The sequence below is a fragment of the Denticeps clupeoides genome, chromosome 13 (genome assembly GCF_900700375.1).
Source record: "Denticeps clupeoides chromosome 13, fDenClu1.1, whole genome shotgun sequence".
NCBI classification, from domain to species: domain Eukaryota; kingdom Metazoa; phylum Chordata; class Actinopteri; order Clupeiformes; family Denticipitidae; genus Denticeps; species Denticeps clupeoides.
Genome location: NC_041719.1, coordinates 4,209,609 through 4,232,148, shown reverse-complemented (window position 1 = coordinate 4,232,148; position 22,540 = coordinate 4,209,609). Strand labels below are relative to the sequence as shown.

The 22,540-nt window shown below is 44.3% G+C and overlaps 1 protein-coding gene across 2 annotated transcripts; it reads left to right on the top strand.

Moving 5' to 3' along the window:
• The first annotated feature begins 526 nt into the window (after positions 1 to 526).
• On the top strand, positions 527 to 22,272 carry gosr1 (golgi SNAP receptor complex member 1). Of its 2 annotated transcripts, XM_029001801.1 has the most exons (9): positions 527 to 581; positions 802 to 913; positions 1,500 to 1,587; positions 1,711 to 1,818; positions 2,263 to 2,354; positions 4,682 to 4,756; positions 17,351 to 17,380; positions 20,154 to 20,236; positions 20,398 to 22,272. In XM_029001801.1, exons 1-9 carry the CDS (start codon positions 551 to 553, stop codon positions 20,520 to 20,522), a joined length of 744 nt encoding a protein of 247 aa, XP_028857634.1. In that variant the 5' UTR covers positions 527 to 550; the 3' UTR covers positions 20,523 to 22,272. The 2 variants fall into 2 exon arrangements, with proteins under 2 accessions (XP_028857634.1, XP_028857635.1); XM_029001802.1 differs by lacking the exons at positions 20,154 to 20,236; positions 20,398 to 22,272 and adding an exon at positions 17,458 to 20,129.
• The last annotated feature ends 268 nt before the right edge of the window (positions 22,273 to 22,540 follow it).

Here is a 22,540-nt window from a genome sequence, read left to right as displayed (position 1 = left end):
ACTCCATCAATGGTTGATTGATCTTCCGAAGCTAGACTTTGGAAATCCTGGCACAATAAATGTATGATTTGAATAGAATGGCCTCCATTAGGGCACAAATACAGAGGATAAATACAAAATGTAGTTTGCACCACAGTGTTGTCACACAGATTTAAATATCAATTTTTTTTTAAACATCACACTAACAGGACGTGTTTCTAGGTGGTTATTAGTTTAGTGTCAGAAACATTATATGATTTGACATGTTTTCATGGTATTGATATCCATTAAAAAAATATACATTAAATTATATATTCAGATTCAGTGCTCTGAGATTATTGTGTACACCAACTAAAAAGGCCAAAGCTGGTGTATAATTTATAAAAGAAAGATATTAATGGCGCAACCTCTGACCGCAGTGAGACGCGACGGTGGGTTGCGGCGCAGGTCCGGCGGCACCGACAGGGGGCGCTGTGAGCGCCAGCCGCGCTCTCCGCGGTGAAATCCGCCGCTCTTTTCTCGTCTCGTTTCTTCCGCTGCGCCCACCTACGCTTCCCGCTGGACAACAAAGATGGCAGGAGGAAACAGCAACTACTGGGAAGGTGAGGTGGCAGAAACCGGCCTGACGGCGGCGGCGGCGGGCGGCTCGGTCACACGCAGTCGCTGAGGGCTTCCCCTCGCACCGACGGCCGGCCGCGCAGACAGACGTTTCTTTTTTAAAAAAAGAAAAAATGCAGTTTGCAGGCGGCCGCGTCGACATATTCCCTTCAGGCGGCCGCTCGAGTCTGTTGAACGTGTCTGACCGCGGTCTGCGTGTTCCAGATCTGCGGAAGCAGGCCAGGCAGCTGGAGAACGAGCTGGACCTGAAGCTGGTGTCCTTCAGCAAGCTGTGCACCAGTTACAGCAGCTCCCGGGACGGCCGGCGGGGAGACAGGTAACCCCCCCGATCTTCGTGCACAATAACATTTACAATTTTTACATTTACGTGCGTTTACCAGCGACTTACAGTCAGTAGTGACAGTCCCTTCCCCCTGGGGACTTGAAAGTGAAAGTGAAGTGATTGTCACTTGTGATGCACAGCACACGGTGCACACAGTGAAATTTGTCCTCTGCATTTAACCCATCACCCTGAGTGAGCAGTGGGCAGCCATGACAAGCACCCGGGGAGCAGTGTGTGGGGACGGTGCTTTGCTCAGTGGCACCTTGGCAGATCGAGATTCGGACCGGCAACCTTCTGATTACGGGGCCGCTTCCTTAACCGCTAGGCCACCACTGCCCCACTAGGCCACCACTGCCCCAAAGTCGTGGAAATCCTTTTCTGAAAAATTCACTAAGGGTGATGCAGGGTTAAATAGAGAGGACCAATATTGTTGTCACCGTGTGCCATGCTGCCGTTTATCACAATGACCAAAAAAAATTTGCACCTTAGAAAAATATTGAGTTTTGTTTTGACTGGTTTTGTTGGAACTCTATGTGAGCTTCTTACTCGTTCATTTTTTTTTCTTCCCTCCCCTAAACAGCTCGGACACGACCCCACTGCTTAACAACTCCACCCAGGACAGGATGTTTGACACCATGTCTGTGGAAATTGAACAGCTTCTGGCAAAAGTGAGGCTCACGCCTGTCAGATAGGATCGATACACACCAACTCTCGTCAAAAATGGGGCTTTCGCCCTGCTGCATGAATGAACGATGCCACTGACGATTGGGGTGGTGCTTCTTCTTCCTCAGCTCACGGCAGTGAATGACAAGATGGCCGAGTACAGCAGCACTCCCGGTGTGACGTCCCTCAACGCCGCGCTGATGCACACGCTGCAGAGACACAGAGACATCCTGCAGGTACGCGAGCCGACGCTCCCGTCCACTCTCTGTTTAGTACTGTATGTGCCCAGTGGGTAACACTCACCCATGAATCCCCACCGATTGTCCCTGAATAAGACGCTCAGTCCGAGTGTCTCCAGGGGGACGTGTGATATTTGCTGTTACGTGTAAGGATACAAATAAGGATTCGGTTTTTACACACTGAATTGAATTCAGTCAGAATCTGTTTTGATTAGCAGTACAGTCTTCAATTCCTCAGGTTTTGGGGGTTACAGGCAGAATTGCACTTTGTACCCATCCCATGTAAAAGAAAAACCAAATGTTCTTAATCTGAAAACAATATAAAACAAAGTTAGAGAATTGACAATAAAGGGAAACCTGAACAAAAAAAACATGTCTTCACACAAACACAAATAGTAGGAAGCTTTACCCGGGCCCTCACGCTCACTCTGTCTCTGATAGGACTACACTCATGAATTTCACAAAACCAAAACCAACTTCCTGGCCCTCAGGGAGCGGGAGGACCTGCTGGGGTCCGTCAGGAAAGACATCGAGTGAGTATCTGCTCCTCTCAACGTTCGCATCACAGCCCAGTGTCCTTTCATTCACATGTCCGCACTTGTATTTTTAGCTCTACTTCATACTTTTGAATGATTTGCTGATCAGTGGAGAAGCGTTTCAGAGTGAATATAATAAAGATCTGGAACGTGGAAAGTGTACATCAGATTCTGGAAAACTTTGTCGACCTGCGCGCAACACATGCTTTAGAAATCGCACCCTAATTGGAATTGTTCGCACGTAGATTTGTATGTAAGAACTATTCTGAAACTGAAATATATTTGCTTGTAGGTGAAGTGGAAAGTCGAGAATAAGTTTAGATCTTGAACCGTTCGGTGGTTGCTCATGTGGAGACGGGACAAACCTCACGACGGGTGCCAAATTTCACTTTTACCAAAATAGTTTACAAGCAGCGAATCACTATAGCCCGCACGACCCAACCCCAGCTCGGGCCATGAATTTCAGTTTTCTGTTTTTCTATTTAGGTAAATAAACTATTTACTTTATTTACAGCTGTGGCACATGCATGAAATGTGTAGATTAAGTTTTAAGATTTAATTCTAATGAAATATGTGGCTGAAAAAATACAATTAAATACGCGGTGTGTTACTAGCACAAGCAATTACTGCTCATGCTCTTCATCCGCGGTCACATTTTAAAAAATTTGGTTATGCATGTTGTATATTTATTTATTTATTTATGGTGCTTCGCTGCGGCTCCAACATAAACAAAATATCATTAATATTTAAACAAGTATTTGATGGTTTTATTGGTTCCCTGATTATATATGTGTTGTATTGCTTGCCTTCTGCTCATTAATATTTTTGCAGGGTTGCGATGTTTTAGTGTCTGAACCATGAGATAGTTGTCATTTCTGTTTCCAGTATCAATGATCTCTTCTTATTTTTTTTTTGTTTCATATCTATAAACTTTTATTTATGCATTGGAGCTGCCTTGGACACGCTCTTATCTGAGCCAGGTTGGTTGTGGTCTGCTTTGATTTGGCACACAGTGTTCCTGAATCTCTGTGTGTATTTGTTTTCCCTTGTGTACAGAAAAATCAATGGAAAGTGGATTGTAAAGGATATCTGCACATATTGTGCTAAATCTGACAGACGTCTTCCTTCTGCTGTTTAACTTAACAGAAGGAACCGAACTATCCGTCATATCATGCATGAGACACATTCCTTTACTGCTACATGCTGTAAACCTAATGAATTAAGCATATGCATGGCTGCAAGTCTGCCAGCAGCAGCAAGATGCTTATGGGATTATTACCAGATCAGCAGACACCTGCAAATTTGGTGGATTGATTTAATGCCATAATATCAGGGCAACTAATCAGCCTGAGCGTGGCAGTTTGCCTTTTTATGTTTTGAGCTTTTGAGTAATTTTCAGTATTTATGATAGGACCGGACTTTTTTATACATTATATGCAGTTTCCAGTGTGCTCATCCTGTCGGCGGGTGCCCGGTTGGATTGACGGTTGACTGTGGTGCCACTTTGGCACCTGGAAATGCCACACAGCTGAAAATGACAGGGCGCGTGGCGCGTGATTTAGAGTTTTGCCCTTTCGGAGCCTGGCTGGTGTGATGAAGTGGGCCGTCACTGGGGTTTACACAGACTATCTGTATGCCTCCAGGATTAATAACTGCGCCTTGTCAGCCCACATCACACACATTGAAATACTGCAGGCTGATTGGTTGTTGAGACACGGCTGGTGGGTGTGTCTTGTCTGCCCTTCCTCGCATTATCTCTTGGAGAAGAGCCGCTGTGCCTGTTCATTATTCACATTAACCGTTGTTCTTTTCCGTGGAATAGCCATTAAAAACGTGGAAAAGTCATGGAATTTAAAAAGAGATTTTGTTTTTCTATATTCTTCCATAATCCAGCACCTCTGCAGCTGATGGGGTCTATTTTACTTGGTTTCGGGCTGCGCGAACTTGGAAGAAACACTTTCATTTAAGTTAAGCTTAGGTGTAGTTCAATAATTTTTTTCCTGGTAAATCCCCCCCACTCACATTTGCACTGAAATGTTCAGAGAACATAGTCATGAAAATTTACCTTTTGAGTCATGGAAAAAGTCATGGAAATTCTTTTGTAAAATTGTGTAAGAACCATGATGGCACAAAATATCAAAGCAGCAGAACATGCTGGTGCCATATAATAGACATAAGGCTGCTGTAACCTGGACAGGAGTTAGTTTCATTCTGGGGAGCTCTATCTGCCTATGAACTTTCAACCCTTTTATTAAAAAAAGTTTAGTTGTGATAATTTCGTTTGGACTGTCTTACAATAAATCGGGTGCTGCCTCTCTCCACAGGACATACAAGAGCGGCTCAGGGGTGAACAACAGAAGGACGGAGTTGTTTTTGAAAGAGCACGAGCATCTCAGAAAGTAAGAACTTCCTTCTTTTCAAAGCCTCTTATCCCTACCGCTGACCTTTTGTGACCTTCTCAGATCAATAATCCAGAATGATTAATGCCAAAGTCCAAAAAAAAAAAAAAATACATTCATACACACATCCTATTCTGAGCTGTGTGGGGGGTGTCAAGGTCTTTGCCAGCAGGGGGCAGTAGAGAGTCTCGCAGTCCTCTCCTGAACGACGTGTTGTGATTTCACAGGGTATTGTTGTAGATTTAAACACCTCTTAGAAACCTTGGTCAGCAGTCTTCAGTAATTGTGACATGGCAGAACCATAATCTGTGTTTTATTCGTTCTTTCCATTTAAAATTGTTAATATTTTTCATTTTACTCCTGAATCAATGGAAAAGGACCCCAGGACCTAATTTGATTTTAATATTTAATTGATGTGCTTCACAATGACAATCACTTCACTTTCACTTCACTTTAGTAGTCTAGTGGGTAACACACTCGCTTATGAACCAGAAGACCACAAAGTTACAGGTTCAAACTTACTAGATTTGTGTCCCTGAACAGTCTCCAGGGGGACTGTCCCTGTAACAACTGATTGTAAGTCATTCTGTATCTGGATCGGTCTGTCACGTCTCTAAGTTCCATAAATGTGAATAACACTTGAAAAAGAAGGAGAATGCTCCTAAGCTGGACCTTAACCTCACTCACTAGTAGAAATACCTTTAGTGCAGAGGCGGCAGGGTCACCACAGTTCAGGATGACAAGTCTAGCCACTATCTCTCCATCTACAACTCTAGTAGCAATCTCCGTCGCAGGACACACCCTCACCCCATCATTTTGGATGACTGATGTGTCCAATGGTCGCCGAACACTCGTACTGTGATACGATTGTGTGTGATACGATATTAAGCTGAAACCCATACACTATGGTGCATGTGCTGAGCTGCAAAGCTTATTGAATATTACATTAATTTTATGTTCAGCATTTTTTGGGGCGTGTGTTATGTCTAAATGAAAAGAAATGCAGAGTTGATGAGTCGGATTTTGGACGACGACTTGCTGTCGGCCGTTTGCTTTATGTGAGGGCCATAGGCAGCAGGGAAGTGAAGTGTCAGCACCTTAAAAACACATGCAGTGATCGCTCTCTCTCTCTCTCCCTTCCATCCCCGCCCTCTCCAAACCTCATTTACTCGCTCGAGCTTCCTTCCTCTGTGGTAAATTAAAGTGCTGTCTAATGATTACACCTCCGAGGGCCAGCAGAGACAGCGGCTCTACTCTACAGCGGGCCACACTCCTCTCCACAGCCTGTTCATATTCAGCATATATCTGATTTTAACATGCTGCTTAATCATTTAATCATTGAAAACCATTCATAGTTCAGTGAGTCAAATGGCAGCAACTTTTCACTCCTCCACAGGAGTGAATCAGAGCTATTTTTTATTTCAATTTTTTTAAATCAGTAAATGATCAATATCCAGATCCAGTCATATAAGGAAGCACCACTAGAGGGAGCTCTGTGATAGTGCACATAAAATCAGTTCATCAAGGTGACTCACCTCCTTGTGCTGACTATTTTCAATGCATGGATGCCTCAAAAACGTATAATTTTTACTAATATAAGCTTTTACTAAAAGGTAAACAATATTTTGCTATTTTACGACACCTGGTTACATTCCTAATACATTTCAAAATCTATTTGGATGTGAGCGCAGGTAAAGAGTGTAGCTCATTTTACTGTACAGTAGCATGCGTTGTCTGTGTTACAAGCAGACATATTTAAATATTTAAAATATGCTAAATTGTGTAGATAACATTATTTTCATCCCCTTTGCTCTTATACATTCATGACTTTCAGTCCCTCCAGTTTTTTAATTTTTTTATAACACCAAAAAACAATTACCCCACAATTCTGTTCTACATCTGACCATATTTCTCATGCACAACAACACTACTGTCACCTTCTTTCTTTAAACATTGTAAAAACTGTTAACTCATTTGCACACCTTCACCCTACCAGTTACACATATTTTATGTTAAAGACGTAAAAGTGTAATACTTGGTTATGTTTGCAATATTTGCATATTGGTTCATTGTTTACTTGCAACATTTGCAATACTGTGGTCTGTAGCAGTTGCAGAAAGCATTTCACTGCACATCATACCGTGTATGACTGTGTATGTGACAAATAAAATTTGAATTTGATTTGAATTTGACCTTTGCACTGTTTTAATCGGTAATGGCCAGAACGAAGAGGGTTTGAGCGATTAAGCAATGCAAATCATGCAATATGTCTCTCTGCCTCTCAATTTTGTTCTTCTCGTACTCATTTAGTGACCTTATTAGACCAATATAGACTTTGGATGAAGTTTAACAAGGGAATAAAAACAAATAAATTTTTTTGTGAACACACCACAACTTTTGATAGCAAAGACCACCCCCAAAAATGGTGAAATCCTGGGCGGGTCTTTTACTTACAACTCCACCGGAGTTTATTTTAATTCTTTTCATTTAGACAAATGACTTTTGTTAGTGTGGGAATTGGCAAGGATCTCTCGATACACGGGTCACAAACTGGTTATATCACGATATGTTGTTATGCTGTGGATATTGTGATGTTTTACTGAAAATACTGAAATACAAGATGCTGTGATCAGTCTGTCATGTTTTGCAATTTCCCTCTGCCCAGCTGTACAGCGCCATCTACAGGAGTGGAGGCTGTAGTCACATTCTCATTCTCATTTCTGCTGACCTCACTAAAGAAAACGCTCGACAGTACCACCCAGTGGACAACATTTATATTCAAAAATCGAGATATTTCATGTCCCCGTATTGGTACAATATCACCACGTAAAAATATTGCGATATATTGCTTTATCAATAGTTTCTCACACCCTTACAACATAAGTGGAATTTCCACAATATGTGCCTTAAATTAGTGGTATGAACATTTTGCCCACTCCCTGCAGTAGCATCCCCTGCTCTTCTTGACTGTGAAAGTCCTGGTCCGTGGCATCATTCCTGATTCCAGTCAGCATTTCAGCTGATCATCAGGCCCTTAATGAGTTTCCATTATCCATGGATTTCCAGCAAAGCCTGCAGTGTACCGGCTAAAGTCATTATGTCAACTGTGTGTTTAATTGGCTGGGTGGAGAGGCAGGGGTGGGTGGTGAGAGGCGTTCTGTTGTTCTCTGTGATCCTCTTCTTACCTCTTCGCATTTCGAAATGCAAAATATCTGGATCCAGCGGATTGCAGAGTTGTTGCCGCTCCCCCGGTGAGCAGATGAACTGCTTGGTGGCTTTGGCCTGGTATTTTGGCCTTTTATTTTGTGGTTTGTGTCAGCTTCTTACTGACCGACACTGAGTCACCTTCACATTAGAAAACCGCAGCCGAATGCTCTGCTTCATTTTGACTGGGGAAGCTGGGGAAACCTGGGACAGGCGTGATAAATGACATTTCTTATCCCCCTCTAAGAGCTTTTCTTCCCTGGGGAGGCCGCGGGATGCATTTGGGTTCCCCTTAGTGCAAGTGATCGTGTTTTCTACTTTCTATCAGCAATTGGGTGTCCAAATTAGAGCCACTGCCACAACAACTGTGATCTCTCTCTAGCCCCGCCCCCATCCGCTGCAGCCTGATGATAAATAAGTGAAAGCCACGCTCGCCAGTCCATTAGACATTTACCGGAATCGCATTAATGCTTGTGGTAGGGACGAGGAGCCGTTCCTGTAAAAATGCGAAGTCATGCTGCCGAGGCCCCCTATTCCTCTAGATTTCGGCGCAGCAATTACAGGAGGCTGTTAATGCCACGCCTCCCACGGTGAGCTCCGCAGAGGGGACCGATTTCCTGGTTAAGTGTGTCAGCTGCCGGTGAACGTGCGTGGCTGCTGTTTTCTAGGAAATTTTGTTGAACATGCGAGAAATTCCTTAACCCCTTAATGTTTGTTCATTGTGGCCCTTAATGTAACATTTAAGGGGACTGTAGCATTAAATGTAAACCCGTAATGTATCAGTCCATTGTGACCCTGAGCAAGACACCCTGAGTGTCTCCAGGTAACAACTGATTGTAAGGCGTTCTGGATATATGCCGTAAATGTAGAAAATCCTCGACCGTTATCGAAGATGTACTGGTTAAGGTAAACGGTCTTCCGTAGGTGTGTTCCCAGTTGACTGCGTTTGAGGGGTTGTTAAAGAGCTTGACCCTCCACAACACAAACAGATATGACTCTTAATTAAGACCTCATCAAAGGCATTGCAGGCAAATAATGTTGCATTCCAGTATTGTCACGCGTACCAGTGACCTAGCGGTTAAGGAAGCGGACCCGTAATCAGAAGGTTGTCTGTTCGGATCCCGATCCCAGCCAAGGTGCCACTGAGGTGCCACTGAGCAAAGCTCCGTCCCCACACACTGCTCCCCGGGCGCCTGTCATGGCTGCCCACTGCTCACTCAGGGTGATGGGTTAAATGCAGAGGACAAATTTCACTGTGTGCACCGTGTGCTGTGCTGCTGTGTATCACATGTGACAATCACTTCACTTTTATTATTATTAAATGTAACTCTTCAGAAGTACACATTCGTCTGAGGGTGCCACTCAAAACTGGCACACTGCACGGAGATGAACAGTGGTCCGAGGTTCATGGCTCAGATAGAACGGCGGCTCCGAGTTTCCCGTTTCTGGCTCGCGGCCCTTGGCAGCCCTCGGATGTGCTAATGTAATCATGGCGGGCGGGGTCAGCGGACCTGCAGCACGCTGGCTCCAAAATCTCCACTGCAGGAGCAGTGTCTCCGTCGTATTCGTACCAGCGAGCAGAAGGCATCATCAAAACGGCAATAATGTGCACAACTCAAGCTCAATATAACAGTTATCCGCAATAAGGAAGTGGACTCGTTATCGGAGGGTTGTGGGTGTAAATCCTGAACTTGAGCGAAGCACCGTCCCCAAACACTGCTCGCCGGTGTAATAATTGAATTAAACATAAATGAAACATGCATTTGTGAAATGATCACAAAAAGGCATTCATTAAAATAAGAGAAGCAATAAAAGTGTCTTTCTTCAAAATGTGCTTAAATATTTATCCATCCAAAGGCTGATTAAATTATTTCCGGAATTTGCTCACAGATTAATCTCACTTGTTTTTAAATGGTAATTACTGTTTGCAGGAGCTATTAGTTGTCATCCCGTGGCCTTTATTTCGCCCATTATCCCCCCATTTCTTTACCGTATAGGACCCATTTCTCTTTATTTAACGGTCGCCTCGCTGCTGATCCCCCCCGGGCGTTCCTTGTTGCCTCCTGTGTGGCAGTAATTCTGCTGCGCAGGCGGCGTTCCTTTTCATCAATCTCACGTGAAACAGGGCAGCAGTTCAGCCAGACTTTTCATTCATTTTATTATTTTTTTTTTTTTGTAGAATTGCTGCAGCCATTTTGCAGCGCTTGGTACCTTACGGCTCCTAATCGATGTCAGCAACGCACCTCATTAATGCAAACGCCTGCGTGCCAATATGAAGCATGTTTTAATGCATGGAGCATAAGCCCACCTCGAACCTATCTAGCAGGCTTTGCCCTCCGTCTGTCCATACACCGTGTTCATTTGATGTCTGAACCAGTTAAGTTAAATCTGATATTACACTGGTTTACACATTTAAAGGTCTGGTGGACGTGGAACTGTGGACGTGTTACGATCCAATAGGATTAAATGCACTTCTGCGCTTTGGAGTTGTGTTGCTAGAAGCAACCTGAGACCCTTGATGGTCTGATTGGTCATATTTATTTATTTTTTGTTGTTGTTGTTGCTTTTTATTCTCTGCCTGAATCCTGCACTGTTCCATTACGCAGCATGCAGGAACCTCGCCCCCCCCGACGCGGTACCGGATGGGAGGGGAGGAACGTCTGGGCGCATTCGCGGGGAATTGTAGAACGGCATGGCGCATTGTTCTCGGTAACGATGATCCGCAGCGTTGGCTCGTGAACGTACACGCCCGCAGCTAGGCGTCCCCGCATCTTGCATCTACTTTTTGTTGTGCTGATGCAAGCCCGGTCCAGTTCGGTGGTTCCGACTGTCCTCGGCAGACCATGTCTCGTTCTCGCTTGTAGCCGTCTTTCCGAAGTGAGGTGCTGGGAGAGAGTCTTCCTCTCCTTCTGTCTATCACAGTCACTCTTCCCACCTCTGTCATACATATCTGTCTCTTTCTCTACCTGTTCATCTTCCTCCTCCTGTTTCAGTCTTTCTCTCTTTCTCGCCTGCTTTATCTCTCTCTCGCTCACTCAGTCCATTCACTCCCTTTCCCCCTCCTTATGTCTGTCTTTACGTCTCATTCCTCCACCAATCTATATCCATTTCTCTCTCGTGTTTAAATCTGCTCTCCCCGGCTCTCACTTTTTGCTCCCATTTTTTTTTTTTCATCCCTTCATTGGTTCACTTGTTCCCTTGCTCACTTTCTCAAGCTCCTCCCCTCTTTTTCTTCCTTGCCCCCTCCTTATATCTCTCTCATTCCAGCACCAATCTATATCCTTTTCTCTCTCTTGTTTTAATCTGCTCTCCCCGGCTCTCTCTTTTTTTTTTTTTTTTTTTGCTCCAAATATTTCTTTCTTCTTCATCCCTTCATCGGTTCACTTGTTCCCTTGCTCACTTTCTCATGCTCCTCCCCTCTTTTTCGCTCTCTAACTTTTTTCTTTCTCTCTCTCCCCTGCCTGTCAGCTCTCAGGTGCAGGAGTATAAATCTCTCCCCGGCGCAGACCCTCGGAGCGCCGAGCCAATCAGGCGGCGGCGTTTCTGATGAGCTGGCTGGATCCTGCTTCGGAGGGACGGGCACCGGAGGAGAGGGGGCGGGGGGGCTCGGCGGCGCGTTGGTATAGTTCGGTTCCGTCACTGCAGTGCTCAGGAGGCGCAGAGTCTTCCTTCCAGAAGCACCGTGACCGGTTATCAAGCTTTCCGTCCTCAGTGTTAAAACTGAAATCTTACTTTGTCAGAACGAAGGAGCCATGGGGTAGTCTTCCATGACGTTAGCGCCGGCGTAGCTGTTTACCGTAGGAGGGTCGTCTGTTGTCGGTATTGCTGAGTAAGTGGGATCGTAACGCGGCTCTGGCCGCTGTGGGGCTGCAGCAGTCTAATGGCCGAGTGTGTGTTTGTTAGGATGGGCTGTGACGGCTCATTGGGGTGTAAGAACGGGAGCGCTGGTGCTGCAGGGCCACCTGCCACTACAGCTGACGTCCTGGACCAGCGCACATCCGCACTTGCAGATGCCTTCAAAAGAACATTAACATTTTAATGCATGTGTTTCAGTATGCACCACAAATCCCATATATGAAACCCCAAACAGTTATTATTATTTTTTATATCACCGTTTTATTTATCACATTTACATGCACATTAACTATATGAAGTAGGTGGGGGTTTTTTTTGGTTTAAGAAAATCATGACCTCTAAGGGTTAAAAGGATTTAATGTCCTCCTCCTCCTTTTTTTTTTTTTTTTTTTTTTTTTTTAATCGATAACTCTGAGTCAGGCGTCTACAGCCACCTGACACTGCTGCCAGATGCCCACTCTGTGGGGGGGGAAGCCCTGCGCGTGGCCTGAGAACACGAGTGAACCCACCTTCTCATGGAGCGTCTCTCGCTGCCGGAGCTGCCAGTCTAATGTGATGGACATGTTTCTGAACTAGATTGTCCAGAAGAGCTTCATTTCCCATGCGTTCAACCACACGACCATCTTAACTGATGTAGTTAGTAGTGGTAGTAAACATTTGAAATGTATGTATTATAGTATCAATTTCTCGTTTTAAATGAGACTTTATCGCTCCATCTAGTGCTACTTACATATTTGACAGTGAAAACCTTCACGCTTTTGCAGCTGAGAGTTATGAGCTCATCTTTGTAGTTGTCTGTACACCTTGTCATCTTGGAAAATGTTGTGATTATTGATGAATGGAAAGTGCACGACTCGCAAGCCTAATTGGTACTAATGTAACACTCATATTTTTGCCTCTTATTTACAATCCATCGCATAAATTATACCCAAAAATATTAGGTAATTGCTCTGAGTGAAACGCCTGCTGAACTCTGCTGAGAAGTCAGAAGGCCGGCAGCTGTCTGGGCAACAGGCTGTGGCCCTGTACCCCCTGCTCCACCCCCGGCGCCACCCGGCTGCCTCTTAATGAAGGAGAAGCAGAAGCAATTACAAAATATAAATTTTATATATTTTTTTAATTCGTTAAATTCTGATCATTGTTTTCTATTAGGAAGCGTATCATCTGACAAGACTAATGAGGGGACTGATTAGTGTGTTTTTGTGTGTGTGCCATATATCCATGGAGAATACCTTAGATCCTGGATAATGAACACGACTGTAGAAGATCACAGAAATACTAGACACACACACTTAAAGAAGCACCCGGTCTGATTGCATTGCATTGAACCCCCTCCATCCCTGCACCTTGGGCTCTGATACCGGCGACTGTAAATCCTTCAGCCCCGTCTCATCTGAATTTATTTATACGTTCAAAAAAAAAAAAGCCACGAATCTCATTCCAGGACTCTCGATTCCGCCGGTGCTTATTATTCCTCAGTTTACTGGGACGTGTAAATTCTGTCGTTTTGAATTTGTGTATGTGCGCAATTACTCCCCTGAAATGAAACGTTGTGCCTCCAGCCCGTTTACAATGATGCTTGCGCGCTAGGAAATTTCTGACGAGGGGGAAAAAAACGACCTGGCGGCCTGGAGAAGGGAACCTCTGCCAATAACCCACCGCGTGTGGTGCAGCGTGGGATCAATAGATGCTGGACCGGTACGGTCCTGCTCGCGGTTTTATGGACTAATCGACCTTACAGCAAAGAGCTGCCCTGTCTAGCAGCGGAATCTAATTCCAATTTGAAAAGTTTCTAATGCAAATTTGTAATAACACTTTAGATTTTAAACTATGAATTGTTTAATGGTGTAAAATGGGCCTGTGAAATGAATCGTATTTAATGCCGGAGGCCATTCCCTGCGTTTCATTGTATCTTTCGAACTGCGTGGGGATGAAGCACTGAGTGTGGTGTTTTGAGCGCGGCACTGCACCTGTGGGAGGCCCTGTGGGCGTGGCCTGCTGTAGTCATTGGTCTCTCGGGGGGCGGTGGAGGTGAAAAGCTCTGACTGCGCACCCACACCGAGCTCATCCGAGACTCGACGGTTCTCCCAGGTGTGGTTCTTCTGCGAGACCCTCTGGTGGAGGGGCGGGGCTTCATTTCTGGTTTGCTGCGTTCCTTGATGCACAAATCTAAACAAGTGATATAGCATGCAGCCACATCAACCGACAATTACCACAGTTAAATCTGGTAACTAATGGCAACAGGTGAACTAACCGCTGCTGATACACTTTTTTTTTTTTTTTTTTTACGCTGTATTATGCTTTTTAAACAAACAAATAGTAATGGTTAGCGTTTATATGTTCTAAAAGAACTGTGGGTTGTTCGCTCCCAGCTCTGTAAAATAATGGATGATCTTCTGTAAGCAGAACTTGTAGAAGATCATTCAGCTTGCTGCTCAGAGAACAATAGGAGAGCAGTCTCTTTTTCTACACACATCTAGTCATAGTTTCATGAAAAAACAAACCCATATGTAATAATTTTTCATACAGCACTGATGTTTGTTGCCCACGCCTAAATTTAATTTAAATGCAATGTAGGGTTTTTCCATAATTGTTTCATTTGTTCATCTTCACAGCATAACACCACTTAGGCAGAATTTCTAAAGGGTTAGGACAGACCTCCTCGGCCTGGTCTGTCCCACTGTTCTTTTCTGTTCCTTCCCTCAGATCTGTATGAAGGAGGTTTAGGCCGTTGTTAGGGCCATGAAACCCTCTACGTGTGCTCTTGACCCTTTCCCGACAGCCCTGGTCAAGGCAAATATTTAATTAAATAAAATCTTAATAAATATTTAATAAAATAGTCTCCTTTGGTCCTCTTATTACTGTGATTTTGTTAATCAGTCACTCCAGTCTGGGCATGTGCCCTCCGCTCTGAAATCGGCCATAATCAAACTTAATTCTTAAAAAACCCCAACCCCTGGAAAACTACAGGCCCATCCTTTCCATTTCCAGTTTGTCCGGTTTCTGTTAGTTTTATACCCCCCTCAGCTGTTTAATGCTGCATTTTAATATCTGGTCAAATGTAAAGTGCATTATAAATTAAATTCATTATTATTCTGTGTTCTTCCTGCTCAGAACCTACTCTTCTTGTGTCTGGGTGTTCCCCCGTGCTATAGTTACCCTCCCCACCACCGTGCATGACTCTCTTTAATGTAATTAAATGCAGTGAATGAATCAGCCACCGCATGGTTCTCCTGCTCTGCTCCGTTCTGCTGTAGTGGGAAGCCCTGGGAAGTGGACTTAGTGTAGTTTTCCAGCATAAAAAAAAATCCAAATGACTGGACAGTGCCATTTAATTTTATTTAAAAATACTCAAATCCGCTATTAGTTTTAAAGCGCTGGAATATGCACTAGTGGTAGATGAGAGGGACACATTGGATATTATAAATGTACAAAATTAGCAATACAGCAGATATTTTATGGTGAAACAATAAATATAATAGAACTTAATATTGGCACAGCCATGCTGTGGTTTTCTGACCCTGGTTCTATTTTAAACATGCTGTTTTAATGCAACACATCCACGTTTAGCAGGAATATTTTAAGGTTTCGCTATGCAGGGTGTGACCCTGGTCACCCCGGAGACCTGGGCTCTAGACTGGCCGGGACGACTGTTGGCCTGACTTGCTGTGATGAGCCCAGAGAGACCTTTCACTAACTGAAAGAGGTTTAAGCCGACCCCATTTCTGCTTCATTATGGTTGCAACGAATTCGGGGTCCAATTTTGGATATCGGAGCACCTCCTCCCGGTGTCTCTACCCCTCGGCCGGCTGCAGTACAGGGGAGGGTTGGCTGCATGCAGCCGACCGAGGAGTCCCTGTGTTGTCATCGTGGGTAAATTTAGATGAATGAGCTTTCAGCATCTGACCCTCGTTTTCCTATCTGGAGCTCATCGCGCTGTGCTGACTGGATTCCTGGGAGGGCCCCGATTTAAAAAGAGACCCTAATTACAGAGAGGGAGGGAGGACCCTCATCAGCTACAGTCGTGCGTGTGTGTGCGTGTGTGTGTGTGTGTGTAAGGATTTGCATGCATTTGTGCATTGGTTTGAGCGTGTGCTGCAGCGTACGGCCCATTAGTCTCTGTCTCCGCTGCTGAGAGACGAGCGGCTGGCTCATTCCAGCACAATGAGGAGATCGCAGGCGGCCTGCCTGTCGTTAGAAGAGAAAAAGAAACTTTCGCCAAAGTTCCTCTTGTTCCACAAAGAAATCTGCTCATTTTCGGACCTACGCAGTATGAGGAGTACTAATGTAATGCTGGAATAAAAATGCTGATAAGCTGCATGTTGGTAGTGGGCGCCGTCATGTTTGTGACGTCCACTGTTGCAGGGCCCTATGATTTCCACGATGCAGAAAACGCTGGCGGAATCCAAAAATTACACATGGAATCCGTTTGTAAAACACAGAATTGGGTATAATTTGCCTTTCTACACGTGTTTGTCCCACACAGCAACACAATGTCAGCTGTCCGTGTCGACAATCTGGACCACTCACCCGATCGGTTCAGCGCAGTTCAGCACAACTTTTTTTTTTTTTTTTTTGTATTCCAGGTCTTCCTTACTGTTTATTTATTTGATACGAAGCACTTTTATTTTACACATGGAAGAATGTGTAATATTGTAAAAGTACTTTAGTTCAAATTAGTTAGTTCCGATCATAGTTTGAAAAGTGTGTTATTTACATGTAAATGTTTTACCAAAAAAAAAAAAAACGTTTTTGAAAATTTCAAACTGATTTCATAGGGCCCTACTGTTGGGGTTTTAGTGTAGCAATCGAGAAGATGGATGCTGCCTTACACCTGGGTGTGTGATGTATTGACAGGAGGGGGGTTAAATTGTCCAGAATGAGGAAGTAGGAGGTAGAGCTGTAGTCTGGCCTAAAATGTTCGACTAGACAAATAAAGCTTTTCAAAAAGCTGTTTTTCTTTGCATTTTATGAGCACTAGACGTAGAGGGAAAGGAAAAATTAGGGTGTAAAGCATAAGTCTAGTCTCTGTTTCACCTCCTCAGCATCCTGTTTCGCATCGCTCTCGCGGTAATTAAAACTAATCACCTGACTACGTTGGCCGAAAATTGCAAATCGAATTTACATTTCGTTAAAAAATAGCATTTAATATTAACTAAATTTCCAACATGTGAAACACTTTTACCAATCACCAAAGCAAATTTGCAAGCAGCAACCAAAAGGGTTGGTTCTATAGACTGGAAGTTCATGTTTGCTGACCCATCACTTCTTAGGTGAGCTGGACCCGAGCCGGTCCTGTCCTAAAATGAACCCGCCATGGGCCGGCTCTAGTAGGGGGCATAGGAGCTTAATTCAGAGATGATTTGATGGTATTAGCTTGGGGGCGGGTTGGACTCTTCTGCTATCAGGTTGGGGACGCTCAGTTGGTCTAAGACGAGGATGGTGCGGAACTGAGGTGGGGCAGGCAATCGTCTCTTGGTCCACCTATTGTTCAGAGTTGGAATTTCAACCCTTTCTCTCTCTGTTTTTTCACAGCTCAGACAGACTGATCGAAGACACAATAAGGTGAGTGTTCTGCTCCACAACACCTTCACGTGTAGATCCTTTATCAAGCCTGTGTCCCGTTTTTGTTTTAACTTCAGCATTCAGGGTGGTAGTCCTCTGTCCTCGTTGAAACACACCCATCTCTGGACTGATTCAGGACTCAGCCTACTTATGGCTGAGCTGCATTCATCACGTTCGTCCTGACAAAGCCACATCCCTGCGCAATCAGAAGCCGGAAACGCTTCCATTTCCATTCTGAGGGGGAAAAAAGCCTCAATCAATACCGAGAGTCAAGCCGCTGCACCATTACTTGTCCATTCCCTGATCGCATTAGATTATCTCTGTTGACGGGACTGAAAACGGATCCCGTCTCGTAACTCTGCATCTGAATACGTCAGATTCTGAGGCCAGTCCTGATCCAGTGAGGCGTAAGGAATGGCTAAATAATTTGAGGCCACTAAGATAATGCCATGGAGGGCCCTGTCGACACGTCACATTAAAAACGAACAGCATGTCACCCCCATAACGAACATGAGGTTTACTTTATTGCTGGGTCCTGTCTCATGGCTCAAGTAGTCAGCTTTCTGGGTGGCCAAAAATGTAGTTGTTAAAGTTCATTTGATTTTGTTGAAAAAAAATAATGTTCCTGTCTTCTGCAGATTCACCATCGGAGGAATTTATTATAGTTTCACATCCAGTAGAATGACATACAGTAAAATATGTAAAAGATTTGCTTATCAACGCTTTATGTGTTCACGTGCGTATATGGCACGCCTATAAATTCCTATAACTCTTGCTGTACATGCAGTGCATCTCAATGGCAAAAACAATCACTAAACACTTCAGCAGTCAGCACCACAGACAAATCCTTTATTCAGTAAAATCATGTTATTTTCGCAAAATCTACATTTAATTAATACGTACCTGGTATGAGTCCTGGAAATGACTACATTATACCTCCATTTTATTTTTACCAAAAAATGTATTTGTTGGTCATCATCAACGTAGTGGACCTGCATCACAGCAGAGGATATTTATTGGTGGATATTTGTGCCGGTACAAACCGAATGAGAATGTAAATTATCGGAATCTGAATTGCACAAGCAGAATGTGAATTTTGGGATTCAAAAATGCTGAATTTGAATTTAGGGACCCTGAAATGCATCAATGAAGGTCTCCTCTTCCCCTCTCTGCCCCGACTGTCTCCCCCTCTCCCGGCGTTGGGAAGCCCATAGGGGGCATCTGGCTCAGATGCTTAACCAAGTAGATCTGTGGCGCGTGCAGCTCCTCACAATCTCGCTCCTGTCGCACCCGGGCAGAAAATTGCATAAATTGCATTGCCACCTCGGACCATTACAGACTTTCTACGGACTGTGCGTCCGAATGGAGTGCAGTGTAGTTAGTGAAGGCTGCGGCTTTCTACATTTAAAGTTGGGATTATCGCCCCATGGTGCAGCTGACTGGCTTTTTCCAGGGCTGGTGCCCGCTGGTCCTTTCGTTGTACGGAGTGAGACGGGCGTCCCATGGGCATCCCTCTCCTCGGCAGGCAGACACCACAGGGGAGCGCTCCGGAACCGCGTCTGCATTTAGACACTCGCGTCACCCAGCCCGGCATGCCACGACTGGGGCGTGATGAATCTGTACATCCCAAAAGGTCAGGCTGTTTATAAGCCAAGTCTCCTCTAGAGTCGCCACGGTAACCAGTCATACTTCATTATGCCCCTTGTCTGTGTATTTTGTAGCAAAATGTGTTTTGCTCTTTATTGGCTGTAAAAAGATGGGATGAGGCACAGATCAGTTTGAAGCCCTATAAAAGTGTCTCTTTGACCCCAGGAAAATAGATCAAGTAATTGTTTGGTAGCTGTCTATCTTTTTATTTTATTGTTTTTGTAAAATGTGTAAAATGGGAGGGGCCTGATGATTTGCAGAGCTCACGCACACTACATCCTCAGTCTGGATGATTTGAGTCTGCGCTTGTCATCCTCCAGTACACTGCTCAGCCAGAACATTAACAGGGTGGTAGTAGCCTAGCGGGTAACACACTCGCCTAAGAACCAGAAGACCCAGGTTCAAATTCCACTTACTACCATTGTGTCCCTGAGTGTCTCCAGGGGAGACGGTCTACTGTCTAACTACTGGATAAGGGGCGTCTAATAAATGGCATTAAATGTAAAGTGAATATCGTTAATTGTCTCATTATGGCAATGAGTGGGCTATATCATGCAACATTTTTGGATGGATTTATTGGGACCAGAAAAGAGTATTTGAGCAGCTATGGGTTCATGGCTCCCCCACATGACCCAGCCTGGCGCTAACCGAGTGCTAAGGGGCCGTAACTTTAGGACAACCCCCCAGCAGGCGATGTGAGGCCCACACCGCCATTGGCGTTGATGCAGGCTTTAGACCTGCCAAGCTATAGTTTTCATCTTCCTCCCCCACGAGACCAGAGCTGAGTGATCTATGGTGTCACGCGGCAATTTAATCCCTTTCACCCCCGGCAAGAAAGTGCGAGTCAGCTGCAGGGATCAGAGATGCTCGTTCAGGAGCAAAGTGGCTTTTCAAACCTCGCTGGAATGTCCAAAATGGCATCGAACCCCCTCTTCCTGTTCAATTTACGCATTTTTATAGTGTCCGTGGTCATTTTCTGATGACATCTTGTGTCCCAAATACTGGTGACCCCTGTAGCCTGAATAATGCTCTGCCAGTACCTAAAACTGTTTCCCACAATGCTCTCTGTTCCTGCTTATTGAGAGCAGTTCTATCTGAGTGTCACCGAATGTGTTTTGTTTTCCAGCATTGCCATGGCAACCAAGGAGAACATGACCTCACAGCGAGGCCTGCTGAAGTCCATACAGGGCAGGGTCAACACCTTAGCCAGTATCCTTTTCTCTCCATGTTCAAAGTTCTCAGAAAAGGTCCCTCCTCTTTGGGATTATTCGGCCATTTTGGATTGTAATGCATGATTGAGATTAGGATTCCCCTCTGACTTTTTTTTTTTTTTTTTTTTCTTCTTTCCTTCCTTAACTGCCTTCTTCCAGATCGTTTCCCTGCCATCAATAACCTCATTCAGCGGATCAATCTGCGAAAGAGGCGGGACTCATTAATTCTGGGCGGAGTCATCGGCTTCTGCACCATCCTGCTGCTCCTTTATGCGTTCCACTGACATACGGGAGTGCCGGGCGTTCTCTGGCCGGTTCTGGGAATCTGGCGTCCAGACAGCCCTCATGGCCGAACCATATAATAGAATTCATTATGTTCGACACGGACTTCCTTATTTGTCTTTAGCAGCGTGAGGAAGGGGGGTTTGGTTGAGCCCCCCCCCGGCAAATGCTGATTCTGTGGGGGGTGAAGATGAAAGAATGAAGACCAAAATACTAATAGGACTAATCCGGTTTTAAAATGAGGACGTGTAACACTGAAACCGCAGGTGGCTGGAGTCTTTTCTTTTCAAGGTTTTTAATGTGATGGTCCTATTAGTACAGGGGGTGTCCTCCTTGTTATGTACCTTGTGAATTAATAAATTATTCATATACAGAATGTAAAAATTGTGTGACTGTAAGCACTCAGCATTTATTTTTCGATAAAAATTTTTTTTTTTTTTTTTTTTTACTCCTGTAATTTAAATGGAGCCCTGTGTCTGTTACCAAATGAGATTGTCAGTGGGGTCAGGCGAGCAGTCAAGTCCCAGCAAGCCTTGACCTTTTAAAATAAACAATCTTTCGTGCAACCATCAAACCTGTGCATTTACCCCGGCGTCCAGAGCCCGTAGGTACTGGGGCATGAATGCAGGAGCAGGGCGGCCGTGACAAATACGCAAGGTGAAAAGTGCATTTTTCCCCTTTCTACGGAAAGTGTTCCTCACAACCACAGTTCAGGTGGCTTGGCTGAACATGGCAACCATGTTTTTAAAGAATTAGTCCTGAGCTATACTGCTCTTGTGCTTTTTTGTATGTTGTTTTTTTTTCTTTTTCTGGAGTTGGTCAGATACATTTAATTTAATATTAAAATGTATGTATTCAAAACACTATTGGTTTATTTGTGAACAATTACGATATTTTTTGCAGTATTTTCCATTCTCAGCTTCTGTCATGTTTGTTTTCATAAAGATGGATTTTTTTTTTTTTTTTTTTGTAAATTCAAAACTAACAAAAAAAAAAAACTCTGTCTCTTCTCGGAAACTCCTGGTCTTAATTTTTTTTCTATAGGAGTTTGAGCCTCTCATTAAACGTGTTAACTTTTTTTCTCGATTGAGGGACCCTGTGACCCCACGAATCTCAACCCCTTCCTCTGTAAATAATGTACATAGAGATGATTTATATGCTCTTCAAGCTCATTTCATGCCTTTTAAGTTGCCTGCCAATCAGAAGTTGACTAGCTGGCCCACTGCGCTTTACGGGAAGCTGTCATCACTCTCCAGGCTCCTCCTGACCTGATCCGGCCCTCTAGCATTTATCAGACGTCCTTGTTTTTCCTGAAATAACATGACTCTCTGCGTGTTGCCAGCAGAACTGGTCCATGCCAGGCAGGTCGTCCTTCTCGCCTCTGCTCACTCAGGAGCCCTCAACATCATTTCATACGTAATATGTGCTATTAAAGTCCCTCACACTGTGAAAAGGCTGGGGCGGGTGCCACCATAGCAGCAACGCACGTGGTAAAGTCTACTCCGCAATGCCCGTTTGCACCGTGACCGGGATAGTTTTGCGACAATCTCTGATTTCAGTAGCTGATCCTGTTGATTGACTGGTGAGAGGAGAGCTGGCGCCGGGTTCAACTCAGTCTCGCCAAGTAACCAATGGACTGACTTGATCTCACTATGCTTTTACCATGGTCTGTCTCCGGCCAAATTCAAAACAAACGTCTGATTTTATTATGAACCTGTACATGATTATTAATAAAAAAAGATCTGATGCTCAGACGTGGCTCGTTTCTTTTATTTAAAGGTGGGGCAGGTGGAATCTCAAACTGGCCGTCAAATAGTGGATTTTATGTCACTGAAGCGTATGAAATATAAAAGCTTTACCTTCAGTTCTCATTTCAAGTAAATATTAAATTAGCCTGTACTACAATCTAATTTGCTTCAATAGAATTGCCACTGTGAGGTCATTATTTGATATATTTTGTTATGTGTGGTATTTTATGATTGAAATGCCATTCCTATGCAACATTCAGTCAACATACAGC

Coding starts and splice junctions, on each gene's coding strand:
- gosr1 (XM_029001801.1), top strand. CDS start 551: ATGGCAGGAGGAAACAGCAACTACTGGGAAG. Junction 1,588..1,710: donor TTGAACAGCTTCTGGCAAAA/GTGAGGCTCACG, acceptor CTTCTTCCTCAG/CTCACGGCAGTGAATGACAA. Junction 4,757..17,350: donor GAGCACGAGCATCTCAGAAA/GTAAGAACTTCC, acceptor GTTTTTTCACAG/CTCAGACAGACTGATCGAAG.